This window comes from Chelmon rostratus, chromosome 13, assembly GCF_017976325.1.
Source record: "Chelmon rostratus isolate fCheRos1 chromosome 13, fCheRos1.pri, whole genome shotgun sequence".
Lineage (NCBI taxonomy): Eukaryota > Metazoa > Chordata > Actinopteri > Chaetodontiformes > Chaetodontidae > Chelmon > Chelmon rostratus.
This window is the reverse complement of record NC_055670.1, coordinates 241,120-261,902: the sequence shown is the minus strand read 5'-3', so window position 1 is coordinate 261,902 and position 20,783 is coordinate 241,120. Positions and strand designations below refer to the sequence as shown.

Genomic DNA, 20,783 nt, shown 5'->3' with positions numbered 1-20,783 from the left:
GACGTTGACAGTTTCACAACATGCATCACAGACTACATAAACTTCTGTGTGGACAACACTGTGCCTACCAGGAAGGTTCAGTGTTTCCCAAACAACAAACCCTGGGTGTCCCCTGAACTGAAAGCCCTATTGAATGAGAAGAAGAGGGTTTTTAGATCTGGGGACAGAACTGAGTTTAAGAGGGTGCAGAGGGAGCTGGGATAAGGAGAGGCAAGGACAGTAACAGGAGGAAGCTGGAGGAGCGCCTGCAGGGGAACAACGCCAGAGAGGTTTGGAGGGGCCTGAAAACCATCTCAGACCACAGCAGTGACAATGGCAGGGGCCCAGAATCTGGAGATTGGGAAAGGGAAATGAACTGAATCTGTTTTGTAATAGGTTTGACTCTATCCTCTTTCCCTTGCCCAACCACCAGTGCCCAGACCAGATAGCGTTATTTCTACCTCACCAACAGACTGCAGTATGTGAGGCTTCGTGACTGTGTGTTGGATGTGGTAGTTGGCAGCACTAGTGGTTCCACAGGGTACTGTGCTCTCTCCTTTTCTCTTCACACTTTACACATCTGACTTCAGACACAACACTGACAGCTGCCACCTCCAGAAGTTCTCAGACAATACAGCCATCGTTGAATGTGTATCACAGGGGAACAAATTGGAATACAGGGAAGTCATCACTAACTTTGTCATCTGGTGTGAACTAAACCACCTGCACATCAACACCAGCACTAAGCAGATTGTGATAGACTTCTGCAGGAAAGCACCACATGCTCCACCGGTGAGCATGCAGGGCTTGGACATTGAGATTGTGAAGGAGTACAGGGGTGCCTGGGTGTTCACCTCAACAATAGACTGGACTGGTCCACCAACATTGATGCCCTGTACAGGAAGGGCCGAAGTTGTCTCTGTCTGTTTTGAAGACTGAGATCCTTTGGCATATGTAGGACACTGCTGAAAACCTTTTATGACTCTGTGGTTGCATCTGCAATCTTTTGCGCAGTGTTCTGCTGGGGCTGTGAAAGCTCTGAGAGAGACAGGAAGAGACTGAACAAACTGGTCAGGAAAGCTGGCTCTTTCCTGGATTGCCCTCTGGACACCACTGAGGATATAGGTGAGAGGAGGATGTTAGCCAAGCTGATATCTATCATTGCCAACCCTATAGAATTTTTGGCAGTATATTTTTATGGCAGTATCTCTGGTAGTTCTTTGTGGCAATTTATATTGTTTACATATTTGTTTTCTTTTATATAGTCCTTTGTATAAAATGTACATGTATATAGTCAACTTTTATTTTGTTTTTTGTATTTCTCTATTCTGTTGCTATCTTTCTTCTACTGCTATTGCCTGCTGCCTGTAACACCCGAATTTCCCCAGCTGGGGATTAACAAAGTCTTACCTTATCTTATTTGTGATTGCTTAAGGATTGAAGCAAAATATATACAATGTAAAGAATGAAATATCACATGAAAACAAGGGAAGGAACAAATGGACAGACTGGACAAATTGGTAAAGTAAACACGGAACACCAACTCATACTGCTCCAAACATCCAAAATATAAAAGCTAAGCCAAGAAAATATGATGAGCAGACTCCTGCCCACCCACCTCCTCAAGCGTCGTGTGCTTACCGCGCTCCGAGCCCCCCTCCCCCAGTGGGGGAGCAGGGACTCAGTGGCAGCTTGCTGGGGACACACCCAGAAGACCCTGGTGTTCCTTCTTTGCTTCTTTGGGAGCTACTGTAGATCATTCAGAAGGTGGCTGCCTACAAAAAGCTCACCTTTCCACCGGTGCAAGAGGCTGCTCCACCAGATGAGATGGTGAAGGTGATCTTTCCAAGCCTTATGCGGTGTATCCGGTTGTCATGCCATCAGGAAGGGGCGGCCGCCTGGACTCATCACTGTGCTTCTTAAGCATCAGTTAATATCTCCATGCTGGCATTCTCCCTGGTAAAGCTGGTAAATACTGTTTCTAGAAGAGGCATGAGAGATTAGCAAACTGCCAGTGCTACCCTCACCCTGTGCACCTCTATTGCTGTGACTCGCTCTTGGATTGCAACATGGTAGATGTATATCCACTGGCTCATCTGGCTGCAACTATACTCTGTTCCAGAGCCATCACGCAAGGATTTCATTGAGAAGTTTGCTCGGTCGACTTTGCCTGTTTCTTTGTACTTCTTCAAAAAGAGGTTAAACACTACACACACTATTTAGGGCTACGAAGAGTAATCTACCATTTGATTTGTTCATCTTGATCTTTAAGTAAGCAGAACAGATTTCGGATGAAAATAATTATACTGAAGGTATGGACAGCATTTTGTCGGACTATAACATTATTCTCTATATTTTGGATAGAGGTTTTTTCGTACAACTGATCTTAATTTACTCTGCAGGAGTTACTTGAAGGAGGAAGGTCAAGGTTGGTGACCATTATGTTTGTTTGATTAAATGATTTAAGTTATAGGTATTCCAGAGATTGGTTGGTCCGGCTGCCATACTCCAGGAACAAATGGGGATTGAAACTTGCACATTGCACAACAATTAAGTGTTTTTTTTTACTTACAAAATCAGGATTGTTCCAGAATGGAGTGATGTTAGATGGTGGAACAGTGGTGATTTTGTGGAATTTCCACCAGGCTGTCACGGATGCTGCTATTGTTCATGGGTTTGTTATTTGGGAAACACTGAACCTTCCTGGTCGGCACAGTGTTGTCCACACAGAAGTTGATGTAGTCTGTGATGCATGTTGTCAAACTGTCAGCGTCCTCCCCATGAGGACTGCACAACACTTCCCAGTCGGTGGTGTCAAAACATTTCCTGAGTGCCATACTGGACTCATCTGACCATGTCCTCACATGCCTAATGGTTGGCTGTTGTTTAATCACCAAAGGTATGTAGGCAGGTAGAAAATGAACCAGGTTATGTACAGATCGGCCCAGTGGAGGGGAGGAATGAAAGCTGTAAGCATCCTTGGTGCTTGCAAAAGTAAGTCCAATGTTCTATTGTCTCTGTTGTGGCATTTAAAATAATGAGTGAAGGTGTGGAGAGTTGGAGAGAGGGAAGCATAATTTAAGTCTCCAGAGATGAGGAAGAGGGCCTGGGGGTGCGATGTCTGCAGCTGTGAAACTACAGTATGCAGGAGCTCGCATGCTGCTGCGGCATCGGCTGACAAGGGAAGGTGCGCCTCTATCGTGATGGCATGCAAGAATTCCCTTGGGAGGTGATATGGCAGAATGCTAACAGCTAGCAGCTCATTGACTCTTGTGCAGCACTGCTCCTTAACACTGATGTGTTTCTTCTTACCACACTCTGTTTCTCTCCCGTCCACTCTCAGAAGTTGAAAATTGTCTGAAGTTACATGCGCATCCGGCATGAGTTCATTCAGCCACATCTCCGTGAAGCAGTCTGGTTAGCGCCGTTAGCTCTTCCATCTTATTAGGGAGAGATCTTATATTCCCCATAATATGTGATGGTATGGATGGTTTATACATACATTTTCTAGTCACTCATTCCAGCTCTCCCCCCATTAATCGGAGCTGCTGTAACAAGCTGCCATCTGGATGGAAAAACTGTAACTGTTCATGTTTCTTCCTTTATGCTTTCTCTGTGAGTTTGATCTGTTCACTTCAATAGGCTTTTTGTAGGCAATGTTTGCCACGTGAAGCCAAGCAACTTTTTATTTGACAAAATTTAATGAGTCATATGGTCAGGTAAGGTGTACTTGTTCTCTTTCTCTCTCTCTCTCTCTGCTCACTCCAGAGGAAGCTGAGAACTGATTGATGCTATTTTTAAAATTCCATTAAGACAAAGACCTTGAAAGAAAACCAGATAAGAGAGAAACACTGTGAAGCTTAGTTTATCTTAGACCAGGATGAAGGAAGAGTATTTCTTAGCAGGTGCCCTGCAAAAATGCAATAAAACAAGTTACATCTTCGCATTAAATTGCATTTTATACTACATTTCGCCTGGACATGATGATTATCAGTGCTCAGTAAGTTATGAATTTTTAATCCATTAATAATGAGCAGCCACCATGAAGGCAAGTCAGGGGTCAGAAGTGACAGAGGGACTGATGAACCCTCACCCAAAGGAGATCTCATTATGACCAGTGAAGTTATTATGACTAGCGAAATATATTATTGTAGAAGTTCATTCAGTTCAAAATGTAGCGATCTCCACAGTGTGCTCATATGACAGATGCCCAAATGTTTTGTGTCTTCACATTTGAACGTGTTTTAGCAAAGACTGGAAACATCATGAACTAGGTAATTCACCTCTAGTATCACCATTAATAAGGCACACATGGACAAATGTAAACATATCATATTGTTGGATTTCTAATGATTTAGACCAGGGGTGTCCACACTTTTTTAACTGAGGGCCACATACAGAAAAATATAGGAGGGGCTGGGCCACTTACTAGAGGTGAGGTATATAGCCTCACCTTTAGTGTATTAAAGTTAATCAATTCAAAGTTGGTCAAATATGCTATATTGTTGAATATGATTACAGAAAAAAACTGCCTTCATCACAGCTTTGATCTATCCTTGATTTATTCAGAAAAGGGGTTGGCAGCTCATTCTCAGAACAGCAGCCTCATATTTCTTGCCAGTCAGGATGGTGATCCCCCACCGTACAGAGAAAGAACAATAAAAGGGGAAAATGGGATGGATACATTTCAAGCTCGTTATTTAAGTTATTAGGCCTATTAACACACCTATTAACGTTCGTTAGAAACTGTAATCAAAATTAACAGATTACTTGGACATAATAGCAGGAGAGCATATAATTTTAGTCAGTTATTCTGGTGAGGATCAGCTGCGCTGAGTATTTAAATCGGTCGAGGTGCTGACCATCCAGATGCGGTGCTGATCTAATGCCACTCCAACTGCCAAAAATCTGGACAAATGTCACTTTGATCAAGGAGCTATCGAATCTGCATCAGTTGAGATCAGCTGGTTTTGCACAATGTGTGCGCTGTGCACAGTGATGTGTAGTCTGCATGTTAGCAAGAAACATGCATATAAAAAAGTGGTGCGCAAAAGCAGAGTAGTGACAGAACTGTTACATATGTACCTGCATACTAGTTGTGTGCATGCATGCTTATTAACACACGGATACTGTGGAATATATTTTTAACTCAGCTAAAGTGGGAACGGCATTGCACTTAGTGGGAGCAGTGATGCTGCCTTGAGCCTTCTACCTTGCATTTCTTTGGTTCTGCCATGTTTGGTAACCTGGGGTAAATTTGCTCTGTGATTTACCTTTTTTGGTGGGGCAGCTGCCTTGTTCAACAGTAGCTCCCCCTGGTGGTAAAACTAAGAAGTGCAATACACATAGGCAAAAGTTTCTGGAGCGGGCCATATTCTATTCTATTTGCAAAATTTTATGGGGGCCAACTGCGGCCTCCAGTCCGTTTTTCATTGGCCTGCAGGCGTAATTTGGACACCCCTGATTTAACCTGACATATTGGAGATTTTTGTTTATTTTTGTGCAGTTTTTTTCCTTTAAGTAGATTTTGTTTTTATGGCAGTTCTTGGTCATGTTTCAGATTTTGAATGTACTACTTTGTAAATTTTAGCTCAAGGGAATATTTAAGATCAACAAAATGATGACTTAATTCTGTGTTATAAATCAATATTGACTGATTGACTGAAAATGAAACGTTTTTGCTATATCACCCATATGCCTTATCATAAATTCGATACAAATCTGATTTAAGTTATGGATTAAAGAATATCTTTCGTCAGTGATTCCTCTACAGTCAAGTTTCTATCCAATTGTAGCACAAATGGTATCGTCAATGTCCCTGTTAAACTGCTACTAGTAAATACTAGTTAAAACTAGTTTTGGTGTCATTAAACCATTGCAAAAGAGGACACAAGGAGATGTCTTCTTTAAAAGACCTACAGTCAAAGCTCAAACAATGGAAAATCATGTTGAAAACCTGATGGAAATATGACATTTCTGGTAGTTTCATCTATTAGTGTGAGGAAACTGCTTCATAATTTATTCACTGTTTGTTTCCATTGCTCTTGGTCACATTTCTTTGTATTAATACACCAGTTTTATCTCCTCAGCCAAGCCTAAAATGTTTTGAGATACTTTGATTTTTTGCAATTTTTTAGCATTTCCACACAGTGTTTTATGCCCAAATTATGCACATACAAATATGTGGATGGAAATGCACTGAATGTGTGTGCATGTTTCTTTTTCTCAGTCACACTGAAAAACATTATATAAACCAAGCAAGCAATTATATTAAATAAATAAATTATAATTTCAAATTTGAGCAGGAACTGAGAATTTACAAAGCAGTGTGAACACAGCCTGAGAGAGAGAAGGGGGAGTTAGAAAGAGAGACTGTGCTCTCCTTCTCTCTGTTAGACTGTAGCTCACTTGCTCTTTTGCTCAGAAGCGCACACACATGCACACATCTTGTGTGTGTGAGTATCAGATGTGTTACCTGTGTTGTGTGTCTGCAGTGTGGAGGACATGGAGCAGCAGAAGAAGCAGGACAGCGACTCAGGTGTCGGCAGTGACAACGGAGACAAGAGACTGTCTGCTACTGAGGTACTGAGTGTCTGTGTGTGTGTGTGTGTGTGTGTGTGGGTATTTGAAATTTTGTGTGTGTATGTCCCTTTGTCTGATTGTCTCAATATGCTGTGTATGTGTCTTTCACCTCTAGAAAATCTTTCCCTTGTTTTCTAGTGAGATCCCCAAAAGCTCAGCTTTCTTTTTTCTTTCTCAATGAGTCATCATTAAACATCATCATTTTGACAATGAATACACCACCTTGTCAGAGTAATTGTCAATGCAGTGACATAAAAGATGGATTATATTAGAGCTCACTCTGGTATAACACTGTATCTGCAAAGAAAAAGTGACTTCTTTAAAGTCTATCTTTCTTCTTCTACCTACTTCTGTACTGACTCTGCGTTTGAGTCATTTATTTGTACGAGCTTATTTTATTCTCAACAAATGTTCAGCAAACTGTCTTTAAATTAACATATTGTTGCTGTTAACAGTACATTTTGAAAAAAGGTATTTTGCAGAGTAAAAGTTACTTCATTTGTATTATTAGAAAAATGATTTAGCAGTAGCTGCAGAAAATACATCATAACCTGATGCTGATGTCAGTTATTTAAAAATGAAATGAAAATCTGTATCAGATAACAAATAATTTGCAAGTTTATAGAGCTGCAGCAATAAGTAATAAGAAATAATGATCAATTAGTTCAAACATACGAGCATAAACATACAATTAATCGGCAACTATATTGATTATGATAATTTTACAAAAAAAAATTTGGGACTGCTGAGCTGAATCTTGTCAAGACTAAAAATAACAGGTCTGTTGTGGTGTTTCCACATACGTCTGCTTGCTGTTCCTGGGTAGTCTTGTTTTTGGCATCTTTATGAATTCATTACTGATAAAATGTAGGACTCATCACGTTAGGGATGTCAAAATTGGCCAAAAATTAAATTTGATTTTTCTTTTTATAAAATCCATAGGTTTAAACCATTTGAATATTTCTTTCTTAGCATAATGTCCATCCGTCCAGAAGGCAAACTAGTACGAGAGACAAATAACGTGTATAGGTATTTTCATTTCAACAAAACGTTTTGTTTTGTTTCATGTCTTTTACAAGATCTACATACCTACACTTTATAAGATAAATAAAATAATGTCCTTTACCATATTGTTGAATTATTTGCTTATTTTTAATTAATGCAAGTGACATCGTGTGCAGAGTTTCCGACTGGTACCTGTCCATGTGTCGTCAAAGTTCCAGTCAAATGTTATCTGTTTATGGACCCTATTTTCCCATGTTTTTGTCTCCAAGTTGCTAACAGAGACAGCAATAATTTTGAAATTGGTCCAGTATTGAGTGAAACTGTAGCAGACAGCAGTCGCAAAATGGTCTGCAATGTAATCCCTAATCCAGGTGTTTGCACTGCACATTGTCAATGTACGTCGACTAAAAGTATTTTTGCTACAGACAAGCTCAGGTTTTAATTGAAGTGTCTTCGATTTTTGGAAAAAAAAAAAAAATTTTAAATCCAGTGAGCAGTGCATGGGTTACATTTGGACACAACCCCTCCACACCCCCAGGGAGTGAAGATGACTGCCTACAGAGCTCTAACAGCTCACCAGGTTCAGCTAACCCCTGTAGAAAGCCCAATTGAAGAATCATTGACCATCCTGGAGGCCATTAGACAAATGGAAAAGCCAGTGAATGCCAGTTTCATGAACTTGGAGACATCCCTCTCTGGGTTAAACTTCCCTAACCACACACTCATCCCGAACCACCAGACTACAAGAAATCGAGGGTAACATGAAATGCACATGGCTGAGCTTGAAAAAAAACTTGGAATGAACTGTGTACCCAGAAGAAGCTGTCGGGGAGGTGGAGATTTAAGGGAGCTATTGGTTGAACCCTGATGCAGACACGAGGGGGCGCTTGGTTCAAAGGAAAACAATCACACAGGTTGATAGGCTAGACACAGGACAAAGACAACACAGGGAAACACTAGCACGAAATGTAATATGAGAAAGACAACTCTGGAATTACACATACATGAAATGTAGCGTGGCTGAAGACAAAGACTAGACTAGAAAACAAGAAACAAGGCTAAAGACTCTGGGAAAAAACTAAACAAATATTCAAAACACATGAAACACACTAGGGACTGTGTGTAAAACATTAAGAGACAAGGCATGGGAAGGGAACTAAGACACAAGAAAATGGTGGACAAACATTTACATGACACGTGGCATGGATAATGAAAAGACAAAACGAGAATCACACTTACGTGGGCTGTGGCTTGGCTAAGGACAAAGACAACACTAAGAAACAATGGACAACACTCACTTGGCTTCTGGCGTGGTTAGAGACAAGGACAAAACAAGGAAAAGCTCACATGAAACATGGCACAGACATGAACAAGACAACACAAGGAATAACACTTACTAGTGGCACAGGGCATGGCATGGATTCTCAGATAGGAGACACAGACAACACTAAAGACACTGGACAAACACATGAAACATGGCATGGCAAACATAGAAAAAGACAAGACTAGAAAACACTTACATGAACATGGCCTGGACATGAACAAAGACAACACAAAGGAATACACTCACTAATGGGCACATGGCAAAGACAAGGGTTCTCAGGCAATGGCGGGTAACATAGACAACGACCTGACAAAGACTGGGCGGAAGACACAGACTTAAATGGACAAGGGAGGACAACTAATGACACACAGGTGAAACAGATCAGACAATCACAAAGGCGGGAAGACACAAGAAGTAAAGTAAACAAAGAAACATAACATGAACCTTCAAAATAAAACAGGACCTGATAAAAAGAGACTATGATAACACAACATATATTCATTCAACATATATCAGACGTGGCAAGCACGGATCATAACAGAAGCTAGTGAAAGTCCCCTCCAGTATTGGAGACAGGCACATTTGTCCCACTCAAAAGTTAAACTGTGGGGTAGAAAAATATTTGGATTTGAAATCTTTAACTCACTTGCATTTGATGCAAAAGACAGGCAACAGCAGATGACAGAAACTCTTTTAAAGCGGTAAAACGGTCTGTAGGGAACGTTGCCAGGAATATGGCTTGTTTATAACGTTTCGTTGTTAGTTTATATTCATATTCAGAAACCATGTCTTTTGAGTTAAGCCATCATAATTCTGGGATGGTCACTCATCCATTATTTAACTGCTAACTTTGTCATTGTTCCCAAATAACGTCAGCACTAGCCAAAATGTTTTATCATCTCATTACAGCTTAATGTCACCACCAAAGAAAAGGCTGAAACAGTAGCAGTACTAACTCTGTTTTTTAAAAAAGAGTAAGGTCAGTGTAAGTAACAGTTACACAACACAAGGATTTTTGTTGGCCAGACTGTAACTGTAACTGGACTGAACCACAGCAGTGCAGTGGAGCACAGTCCAGTCAGTCCAGTTGAAGAAGAACAAAGCTTCTTTATTAGACTGTATCTTTGTTGGCCAAACTGCTGTATTGAGTTTCAAACTGAGTCAGCCTATTTACTAGCTGTTTTTTTACTTAAGGTTTTAGTAAGAGGAATAACATTAACAAGGAGCATAATCATATACTACAACTCAACATTTTTGTGTTTTAAATTGATAGTAAAAAGTGAAATCTTCAATCTTCAAGAACCAGTTCAATTACCAGTCAACCTCAGTAAATGCATTTTTGACCAACGTCAAATGGATTTTAATCAATAAAACATGTTAAACTGCACCTGTGTGTGCTGCTAAATTTGTCTTTGTGCTACTGAAATATTTAGTCAAAGTCAGCTTTGTTGTCAATTCTGCAGTATGTACAGGACAAACAGAGAATCGAAATTGCGTTACTCTTCAACCTCTGTGTGTGTGGTGGGGGCATTTCAGAGTCCAGGGTGTGTGTGTGTGTTTGGGGGGGGGCAACAGGGAGTTATAGTCCAGGTTGTGTGTTTGTGTGGAGGAGGGGCAGAGCAGGGAGAGAGTTCAGCATCCTGACAGCCTGGTGGACGAAGCAGAGGCTGTGTGACGGGTGGGTGGGGTCTCTTGCAATGCAGAGGGCTTTGCGAGTGAGGCGGGAGGTGTAGAGGTCGTCGAGGGAGGGGAGAGAAGCACCAAAGATCTTCTCAGCTGCTCTCACGATGCGCTGGAGGTTCTTCCTGCAGGACGTGGAGCAGGCGCCATACCACACAGTGATGCTGCTGGTCAGAAAGCTCTCGATGGTGCCTCTGTAGAAGGTCTGCATGATGGGGCTCTAGCTTTCCTCAGTTTGCTGAGGAAGTACAGGCGCTGGTTCGCTTTCTTGGCCAGCGATGTGGTGTTGGTGGTCCAGGAGAGGTCCTCAGTGACGTGCACTCGTCGTCGTTGCTGATGAGACCCACCACAGTTGTGTCATCGGCGAACTTGACAAGGCGGTTGGAGCTGTGCAACACTGTGCAGTTGTGGGTCAGCAGAGTGAAGAGGAGGGGGCTCAGCACACATCCTTGGGGGGCCCCAGTGTTCAGTGTGGTGGTGCTGGATGTGTTCCTGCCGACCCGAACTGCCTGAGGTCTCCCAGTCAGGAAGTCCAGCAGCCAGTTGCACAGTGAGGTGTTTAATCCCAGCTGGTCCAGTTTTGTGATGAGCTGTTGTGGGATGATTGTGTTGAATGCTGAGCTGAAGTCTATGAGCAGCATTCTGACGTAAGAGTCTTTTTTGTCCAGCTTTATTGGCAGCTTTATTTTAACAGTAATAGAAAGAATATTAAAAAAAATCGAGAAATTAACATGAAATTAAAAATAAAAATTTATTTGCATTTCATTGAGGGAAATAAGTATTTGACCCCCTAGCAAAACATGAGCAATGTTGGCTCCCACAGACCATTGACATACTGCTAATCTCAGTGAAGTCATTACCTACATGAGAGACACCTGTCCCAAATTGTCACCTGTATAAAAAGCCACCTGCCCACAGACTCCACTCCAACACTCCAACATCTCCACCATGGGCAAGACCAAAGAGCTGTCTAAAGATGTCCCTCTAAAGAGGGACAAAATTGTGGACCTACACAAGGCTGGAATGGGCTACAAAACCATAAGTAAGAAGCTGAATGAGAAGGTGACAACGGTGGTGCAATTATTCGGAAGTGGAAGAAATACAACATGACTGTCAATCGACCTAGGCTGGGGGCTCCATGCAAGATATCACCTCATGGGGTCTCAATGATCATAAGAAAGGTCAGAGATCAGCCTAGAACTACACGGCAGGAGCTGGTTAATGATTTCAAGGAAGCTGGGACCACGGTCACAAAGAAAACAATTGGTAATACACTGAGACGCAATGGTTTAAAATCCTCCAGTGCGCGCAAAGTCCCTCTGCTCAAGAAGGCTCACATACAGGCCCGCCTCAAGTTTGCCAATGAACATATTAATGACTCTGAGAGAGACTGGGAGAAGGTGCTGTGGTCAGACGAGACCAAAATCGAGCTCTTTTGCCTCAACTCAACTCGACGTGTTTGGAGGAAGAGAAATGCTGAATATGACCCCAAGAACACCATCCCCACCATCAAGCTTGGTAGTGGGAGCATTATGCTTTGGCCTGTTTCTCTTCTAAGGGGACAGGTCGACTTCACCACATCGATGGTAAGATGAATGGGGCCATGTATCGCAAAATGCTGGGTGACAACCTCCTTGCCTCTGCCAGGACACTGAAAATGGTTCGTGGATGGGTCTTCCAGCACGACAACGACCCAAAACATACAGCCAAGGAAACAAAGGAGTGGCTCCATAAGAAGCACATCAGGGTCATGAAATGGCCTAGCCAGTCTCCTGACCTTATATCCTATAGAAAATCAATGGAGAGAGCTGAAGCTTCAAGTTTCCAAACACCAGCCTCAAAACCTCCAGGATTTGGAGATGATCTGCAGAGAGGAGTGGACTAAAATTAGTCCTGATGTGTGTACCAACCTAGTAAGCAACTACAAGAAACGTCTGACTGCTGTGCTTGCCAGCAAAGGTTTTGCCACCAGGTATTAAATCATGTTTTGCTAGGGGGTCAAATACTTATTTCCCTCAGTGAAATGCAAATTAATTTTTATTTTTCATTTTATGTAATTTTCTCAATTTTTTTTTTTTTTTGATTTCTTTCTATCACGTTTCTATCATCGTTAAAATAAAGCTGCCATAAAAATTAGAGACTGTTCATTTATTTCTTAGTATGAAAACTTTCAAAATCAGGGGGGATCAAATACTTATTTCCTCCACTGTACATACATACACTGTTCAAATATCGGTGTGCACAACACTATTTTTCCAAGAAACCTGACACTATCCGGAACGTTTTGTTATGGACAATATGTGGACCAAATGGCTATTAATGTAAAAGACTATATTATACATATGATGTCACTATACCTGCAGGCTATTTTATTGCTCTGAGTTAACATTATATCCCATTAATGTTATATCTGAGTTATTGCACATTATTCATGTCATGTCATGTCCTGACCTAGCTCACATGGGCTCAGTCTGTGATTCTGGTTCTGGTATTCCTAGTTGCTGACATGCTGATTTAAACCTGTCTCTAGGATAAGCTGTCAGATTCAGGGTTTTTAATAATATACCATTCTTGGAATAATGAGGTGTTTTAATAATTCTACCGCAATACGAGCGTGGTGTGGGACTGAAATTGAACAATTGGTTTTCAGTTTTCTTGCAATCAGGTTATTAGGTTTCTGAATAAACCTGTTTCCCAGCAACTTCGTTAAATTGAGATGCAGCTGGATAGGGCAAACCTTTTAGTCAACATTTTCAGCTAAAGCATGGCCATATTAATTAGGGATTATTCCCTTTCAACATATTTCCATTGACGCTAACCCAAATGGTCGCTTTATCATTGTGTTGCATCCCATTGAAAAAGAATATCCTTTTTTTCCCCCCGCAATTTTATAGCAATAATACAAGGACGGATTACTTTTTACTTAAATAAGCGATCTCCTTATCCAAGTATCACAATATTTTAATCTTGGATCATGGTCCTGTTATTACAGGCATCGATATTGGATGGAAGGAAGCCCATTACAATTAGGGATTTAAACCAAACCTGTCAATGATTCTGAAAAATGCTCAGTTTTTATTAAGGAGTGTGTTTGTCAATTAGGTGGAGTGGAGGTACATGTGGGTGAGCCATAAAAGATGAGCAAAAATGTTATCTCTTGGGTCGAGATGCTTTACTCTTATCCAACTGCATTACTCCTTACAAATTCTAAGAGATCTCCCCCTTTTAGTTTACATCATGGTTTCCAGCAAGACTGCCCTGCTGCTGTTTGCCATATGCATAGAGCCCCATGTCAGCATCATGAATAACCCCACAATTTTCCCTATAAATCTAGGAACAATTAATAATCACATAGGTCCGTATGCTGATGACATAATTTTGTTTCTTCCATTGTCACAGAAATGTATTACATTGTTGCTGGATCTTATTAAAAGGTTTGGTTTGTTATCAGGGTATGCCTTAAGTTGGCAGAAATGTGAATTTATGCCCTTGACTGAGGATCTGGATCCTGAGTTTATTAATGATCTTTATATGAAATGTCTGGGAATGGTTGTTCCCAAACAGACAGACCCGCTTAATAAATTGTTGTTACAAACTCTCAGCCACTGGAAAACATTGTCAATAGTTTGGTTTTTGAGGCTGTACCAGCATCATTTTGGGATAGCTACCACCTGCTAACTTTGCAAAACAATGGAGGCCTGATGATTCCAAGTATAGACATAGTCAAGGTCTCTGCTCAGCAGAGCAATGCATCTGGTGGACCACAAACATTTAATTTGTGGCACATCAATGTAGGGTGCCTCTGGTTAACCGTGTTGAGTAGATCAAAAATAGGTTTTGAAGATGTGTTTGAGCTCATATTTTTAATTGTGAGCAGCTTTCATAAGTTGTGGCAACACCATGTGGCAAAAGTTCACACTCTGAGTTGAATTGCAGTGGTACCTTGAGAAAGAAGCTTTATAAAGTTCTCTGTTGTGACTTTGCGAGTGAACATGCAGATCCTAGAGTGAATTTGTAGCTTTAGTTTGTTTCTGTGTCCAATCAAGAACCTGCCTAATATTCTTCTAATGAAAAACTCCAGTACAAGGTACTCAACTACAATGGAAAAAGAAAAATAAATTTGTATTGTTCATCAAGACCAACACAAAGTGGCACACAATTGTGAAGTAAATGGAAAATTCTACATGATTTTCAAATATTTCACAAATAAAAAACTGAAAAGTGTGGCGAGCAAAAGTATTCAGCCCCCCTGTGTCAATACTTGGTGGAAACGCCTCTCACTGCTATTACAGCTGCAAGTCTTTGGGGGTATGTCTCTACCAGCGTTGCACATCTCGAGACCGAAATTTTTGCCAATTCTTCTTTGCAAGACAGCTCAAGCTCAGTCAGATTAGATGGGGAAAGTGTGTGAACAGCAGTTTTCAGATCTTGCCACAGATTCTCGATTGGATTAAAGTCTGGACTTTGACTGGGCCATTCTAACACATGAATATATTTTGTTTTAAACCATTCTATTGTAGCTCTGGCTTTATGTTTAGGGTCGTTGTCCTGCTTGAAGCTGCCCCATTCTCAAGTCTTTTGCAGATTTCAACAGGTTTTCTTCCAAGATTGCCCTGTATTTGGCTTCCCATCAACTCTGACCATCTTCCCTGTCCCTGCTGAAGAAAAGCACCCCCACAACATGATGCTGTCCCCACCATGTTTGACAGTGGGGATGGTGTATTCAGAGTGATTTGATTTGTGCAGTGTTTGTTTTTGGCCACACATAACGCTTTGCCTTTGGGCCAAAAAGTTCAACTTTGGTGTCATCTGACCAGAGCACCTTCTTCCACATGTTTGCTGTGTCCCCCACATGGCTTCTGGCAAACTGCAAACAAGACTTCTTGTGGCTTTCTTTCAACAATGGCTTTCTTCTTGCCACTCTTCCATAAAGGCCAGATTTGTGTAGTGCACGACTTATTGTTGTCCTGTGGACAGATTCCCCCACCTGTGCTGTAGATCTCTGCAGCTCCTCCAGAGTTACCATGGGCCTCTCGGCTGCATCTCTGATCAGTGCTCTCCTTGTTCGGCATGTAAGTTTAGGTGGACGGCCATGTCTTGGTAGGTTTGCAGTTGTGCCATCCTCTTTCCATTTCTGGATGATGGATTGAACAGTGCTCTGTGAGATGTTCAAAGCTTGGAAAGTCTTTTTACAACTTAACCGTGCTTTAAACTTCTCCACAACTTTATCCCTGACCTGTCTGGTGTGTTCCTTGGACTTTATGATGCCGTTCGCTGACTAATGTCCTCTGAACAAACCTCTGAGGCCCTCACAGAACAGCTGTATTTATACTAAGGTTAGATTACACACAGGTGGACTCTGTTTAATCATTAAGTCAACATTTGATCATTCAGAAATCATCAGGCAACTTCTGAAGGCAACTGGTTGCACTCACAGAAAAGGGGGCTGAATACTTTTGCACGCCACACTTCAGTTTTTTATTTGTGAAAGAAATTGAAAATCATGTACAATTTTCCTTCTACTTCACAATTGTTTGCCAATAAAGTATATTTATGTTTGTGGTCAGAACAAAATGTGGAAAAGTTCAAGGGGTATGAATACTTTTTCAAGCCACTGTAAATATGGTCAAACTAAAACTATTACAGACCCATGGGTAACAGTGGAAAAGCGAGGTCTGAAATAAATCAAAGCTCAGAAACCTAAGTTCAAATCAAACTAGATTATTACATAGAACCTTATATAACACTTCATTTAAAGAAAGGGCAGAAGTCCCTCTGTGCTCAGTTAAGAACTGGTACCCTATCACTGGCAGTTGAGGTAGACAGAGGTAAAGATATTCCCGAAGAGCAGTATGTATGTGTTTTTTGTTATCTTAGTGTTGTTGATGATGAATTTGATTTTCTGTTCCACTGCCCCATAAAAAGCTACTTGAGAAGCCATCTGTTTGAAAAAAATCTTGTTGAAGAACTATGCTTTGTTTTTGGTTCTGGTCTGAAGGCAATATGTTGAGTTGGCTCTTTAGGGAGGAGATTTTTGCAATATTTGTAGCAAATCCATGGCAATTAGAACAGAGACCACTGTATCCAACATTTTCTTTCATGGAAATTAAATGTTTTGAAATGATCTCTTTATTAATTTGTTAAACCATATATTAGAAATTGTTATGTGACCTTCCTGGGCATTGTTGCTGTCTAATGTCCTGTAAGACCATATAGGCTGCACACCATATGGTGCAGGACACTTAAATAAACAAATCAGTGTACAAAACAGGATCATGGTATTTGCATTTTATATGCAGCAAGAAAAAAGTATATTTTGAAACTAATTACGTAGGGCAACTTTATTTTATATAGTATGGTATAGAATAATTACTGTTAGCAAAATAAAGTAAAACCTGTATTTTCACCTAGTATCCTTTATCACATATCACATTAATTTCAAGTATTTGTAGCAAACCAAACAGTTTGAAAATTGGTGGAAAATCCAGCAAGTTATGATTTCAATTGTGAAGAGACCTCATGCCTCCGACATCCATCCACTAGGAGGCACAACGTGCTCTGACCATTAGGGCAGCAACAGCCAAAGTGGTACAACCTATATACGTTTATGGTTTAACGCTGATGTTGTCTCACATCAGAGGTCATACGTCAAAAGTCATATTTTCATTCTTCTTTGGTATGAAACCCATATTATGTAATGTCAGAAAATAGTGAAAAATGTCCATCACAGTTTTCCCAGAGCCCAAGGTGATGTTTTTAATTGTCCTTGTCATGGTTGGCGTCGCAGGTGGAGAGGGGTTGAACCCAAATGCAGACAACATGGCAAGGCTGGTGCAGTTCAACACATTTATTAGGATAATAAACCTCCAGGACTTACAGGCAGGTGACAGATCAAAACCACAGAATGGTCCAATGTGGTAACATGATCCAAAACAAGGGAGAGAAGTCCAAAGACGAGAAAATAAACACGTCCAAAGAGAATAAGGCAAAAATCAGATAAGGCAAACAGAAATCCAAACTAAGCGAGTCCAATTCAGGCAAAGTAAAATGAAACTAAATCTCCAAAACTCCAGAATACCAGGAAACCAGAGATACAACTCACACGGACAGGAACGGTTGACACAAAGGAACGAGGACGAGCTGACAAAGACTGAGGGGAAACCACAGGCTTAAATACATGGGGGAGGACAACTAATGAGACGGTTGAAAAAAAATCAAACAATCATTTGTCAAATGCGACACCAGAGACAATAAAACACTGGATTTACTGTATGCAAACACCAAGGATGCTGACAACTCTTCACCCCTCCCCCACTGATCACAGCCTGGTTCATTTGCAACCTACTTACATACCTTTGGTAAATAAACAATGGCCAACCATTAGGCATGTGAGGACATGGTCAGAGGAGTCCAGTATGGCACTGAGGGACTGTTTTGACACCACCGACTGGGAAGTGTTGTGCAGTCCACACAGGGAGGACGTTGACAGTTTGACAACATGCATCTCGGACTACATTAACTTTTGTGTGGACAACACTGTGCCGACCAGAAAGGTACAGTGTTTCCCAAATAAAAAACCCTGGGTGTCCCCTGAACTAAAAGCCCTATTGAATGAGAAGAAGAGGGTTTTTAGATCTGGGGACAGAACTGAGTTTAAGAGGGTTCAGAGGGAGCTGAAAAGAGAGATCAGGAAAGGCAAGGAGAGCTAAAGGAGGAAGCTGGAGGAGCACCTGCAGGGGAACAATGCCAGAGAGGTTTGGAGGGGCCTGAAAACCATCTCAGGCCACAGCAGCAACAACGGCAGTAGCCCAGAATCTGGAGATAGGGAATGGCCAAATTAGCTGAACTTGTTTTTTAACAGGTTTGATTCTACCCCTGTTCCCTCTCCCATCCACCAGAGCCCAGACCAGACAGCGTTACCTCTCAGCATCCCCTCCCTTCCCCCCAGTGCATCCCTGACACCAGCAGCTCTGTCCTTAACCACTTCACCCCCCTCCAATCCACATCACAGACTTCAAACCCAGCTCCCCTTCTCACCCAACAGGAGCCACCCCCCTGTCCCCCACCCGGCCTCTACATAACAGCTGATCAGGTGAGGAAGGAGCTCAAGAAGACAAAGATGAGGAAGGCAACCGGCCCTGATGGCATCAGCTCCAGACTGCTCGGGGACTGTGCAGATCAGCTCTGTGGGGTTCTTCAGCACATCTTCAATATGACCCTCAGTCTGGAGAGAGTTCCTGCCCTGTGGAAAACTTCCTGTGTGGTTCCAGTGCCAAAGACTGTGCATCCCAGTGAGCCCAACCACTTCAGGGCTGTAGCCTTAACTTCCCACCTGATGAAGACTCTGGAGAGGATTATACTTAACCATCTTCGTCACCTGGTGGGCAGCGAGCTGGACCCCCGACAGTTTGCATACCGACCAGGCATTGGTGTGGAAGACGCTATCATCTACCTGCTCCATCACTCTTTTTCCCATCTGGACAGCACTGATAACACAGTGAGGATCATGTTTTTTGACTTCTCCAATGGTTTCAACACGATCCAGCCATCACTGCTGAGGGGGAAGCTGGAAAGACTTAGAGTAGACTGTCACCTGGCTGCATGGACCATCAACTACCTCACCAACAGACCACAGTATGTGAGGCTTTGCGACTGTGTGTCAGATGTGGCAGTTTGCAACACCTGGGCTCCGCAGGGTACAGTGCTTTCTCGTTTCCTCTTCACCCTCTACACATCAGACTTAAGACACAACACAACCAGCTGCCACCTCCAGAAGTTCTCCGACGATACAGCCATCGTTGGATGTGTATCGCAGGGGAACGATTTGGAATACAGGTAAGTCATCACTAACTTTGTCAACTGGTGTGGACTTAACCACCTGCACATGAATAAGAGACCAAGGAGATGGTGATTGACTTCCTCAGGAAAGCACCACAGACTACACCGGTGTGCAACCAGGGTTTTGACATTGAGATCGTTGAGGAGTACAAATACCTGTGTGTACACCTAAACCATAAACTGGTCCACGAACACTGACACCCTGTACAGGAAGGGCCAAAGTTGTCTTCATCTCCTGAGGAGACTGAGGTCCTTTGGAGTGTGTAGGACATGACTGAGGACTTTTTATGACTCTGTGGTTGCATCTGCAGTCTTTTACGTAGTGTTCGTCTGGGGCTGTAGAAGGGACGGACAGAAAGGGACTTAAAGGATAACATTCGTTATTTACAACCTGGACTTTATTTTTAGCATTAAATACGACCATTTAGACACCCAGACAACTTTGGTGGCATTTTTAGTTGTTTTGAAGAAATTAGCCACAGAAGAGTGGCGCGTATATCCGTATAATGCGAGTAATTGGGGCACCCGTGCGTAGCCTCTATAAACGCATAATCTGCGGCGAAACTCGTTCATATTCCAATATTTTGTTATGATATGCTGGCGCTATTCCCCTCTGAGCCCGTGGTGGCATGTTATCAACATCCAGTGTCTCTAGACAACTACTTCTGACATGGATGACGTCATTTTCGAGCGCCGCGCGCTGCGAGCAACCAGCCACAACACGGCTAACTCTGCGGCGGTCGGCTAGTTTAGCTGTAGTTTGCGACTGTTATTTTTCACAAAATGGATGAATATTTTTCCGACTCTGAGGTGGTGGACGATGACTTTGTTTACGATGGACGTCCTTACCGATTGAGCCAGAGTACACGGACGAGGAGCCCGTTGAAAGGAGGACGCGGAGGCAGAGAGAGGAACAGCCAAACAACAACAAACGGCTGCTCGTCCACGAGTAGACGGTAACTGGTGGTGTTCTTGTGGACAATGTTCATCGATGACAACAGAGGAGGAATGCCTCTGTTGCTCAGAGTAGGACTTGCGGCCAGGAGATACGCGTCTGGATGTGTCAATAAATGTCTGTGTCACAACACTGGAGGATTTCCGCGCAATGATAAACTTCTGGCAAACAAAACCAAGGCAAATAAACAATCTATACATGTGTGTAAGCTACTTACTCAATCGGAAGTTGCCCACTTGGTCCTGCAGGCTTTGGCTGGGTCTTCAAGTTCACTTTAGGGACGCGAAAAAACGTCTCCACCACAGCCCGGTTTATCATTGCGCGGAAATCCTCCAGTGTTGTGATACAGACGTTTATTGACACATCCTCCTCTGTTGTCATCGATGAACATATCCTCCTCTGTTGTCATCGATGAACATA

The 20,783-nt window shown here is 42.1% G+C and overlaps 1 protein-coding gene across 7 annotated transcripts in view; it reads left to right on the top strand.

Moving 5' to 3' along the window:
• lrch1 (leucine-rich repeats and calponin homology (CH) domain containing 1) overlaps positions 1-20,783 on the top strand; it is a 128,264-nt gene that overhangs the window by 51,601 nt on the left and 55,880 nt on the right. For all 7 annotated transcript variants that reach the window (XM_041951505.1, XM_041951503.1, XM_041951506.1 and 4 more), the window contains one exon: positions 6,474-6,561. In XM_041951505.1, coding sequence (XP_041807439.1) covers positions 6,474-6,561 — 88 coding nt within the window. The remainder of the gene's footprint in view (positions 1-6,473; positions 6,562-20,783) is intronic.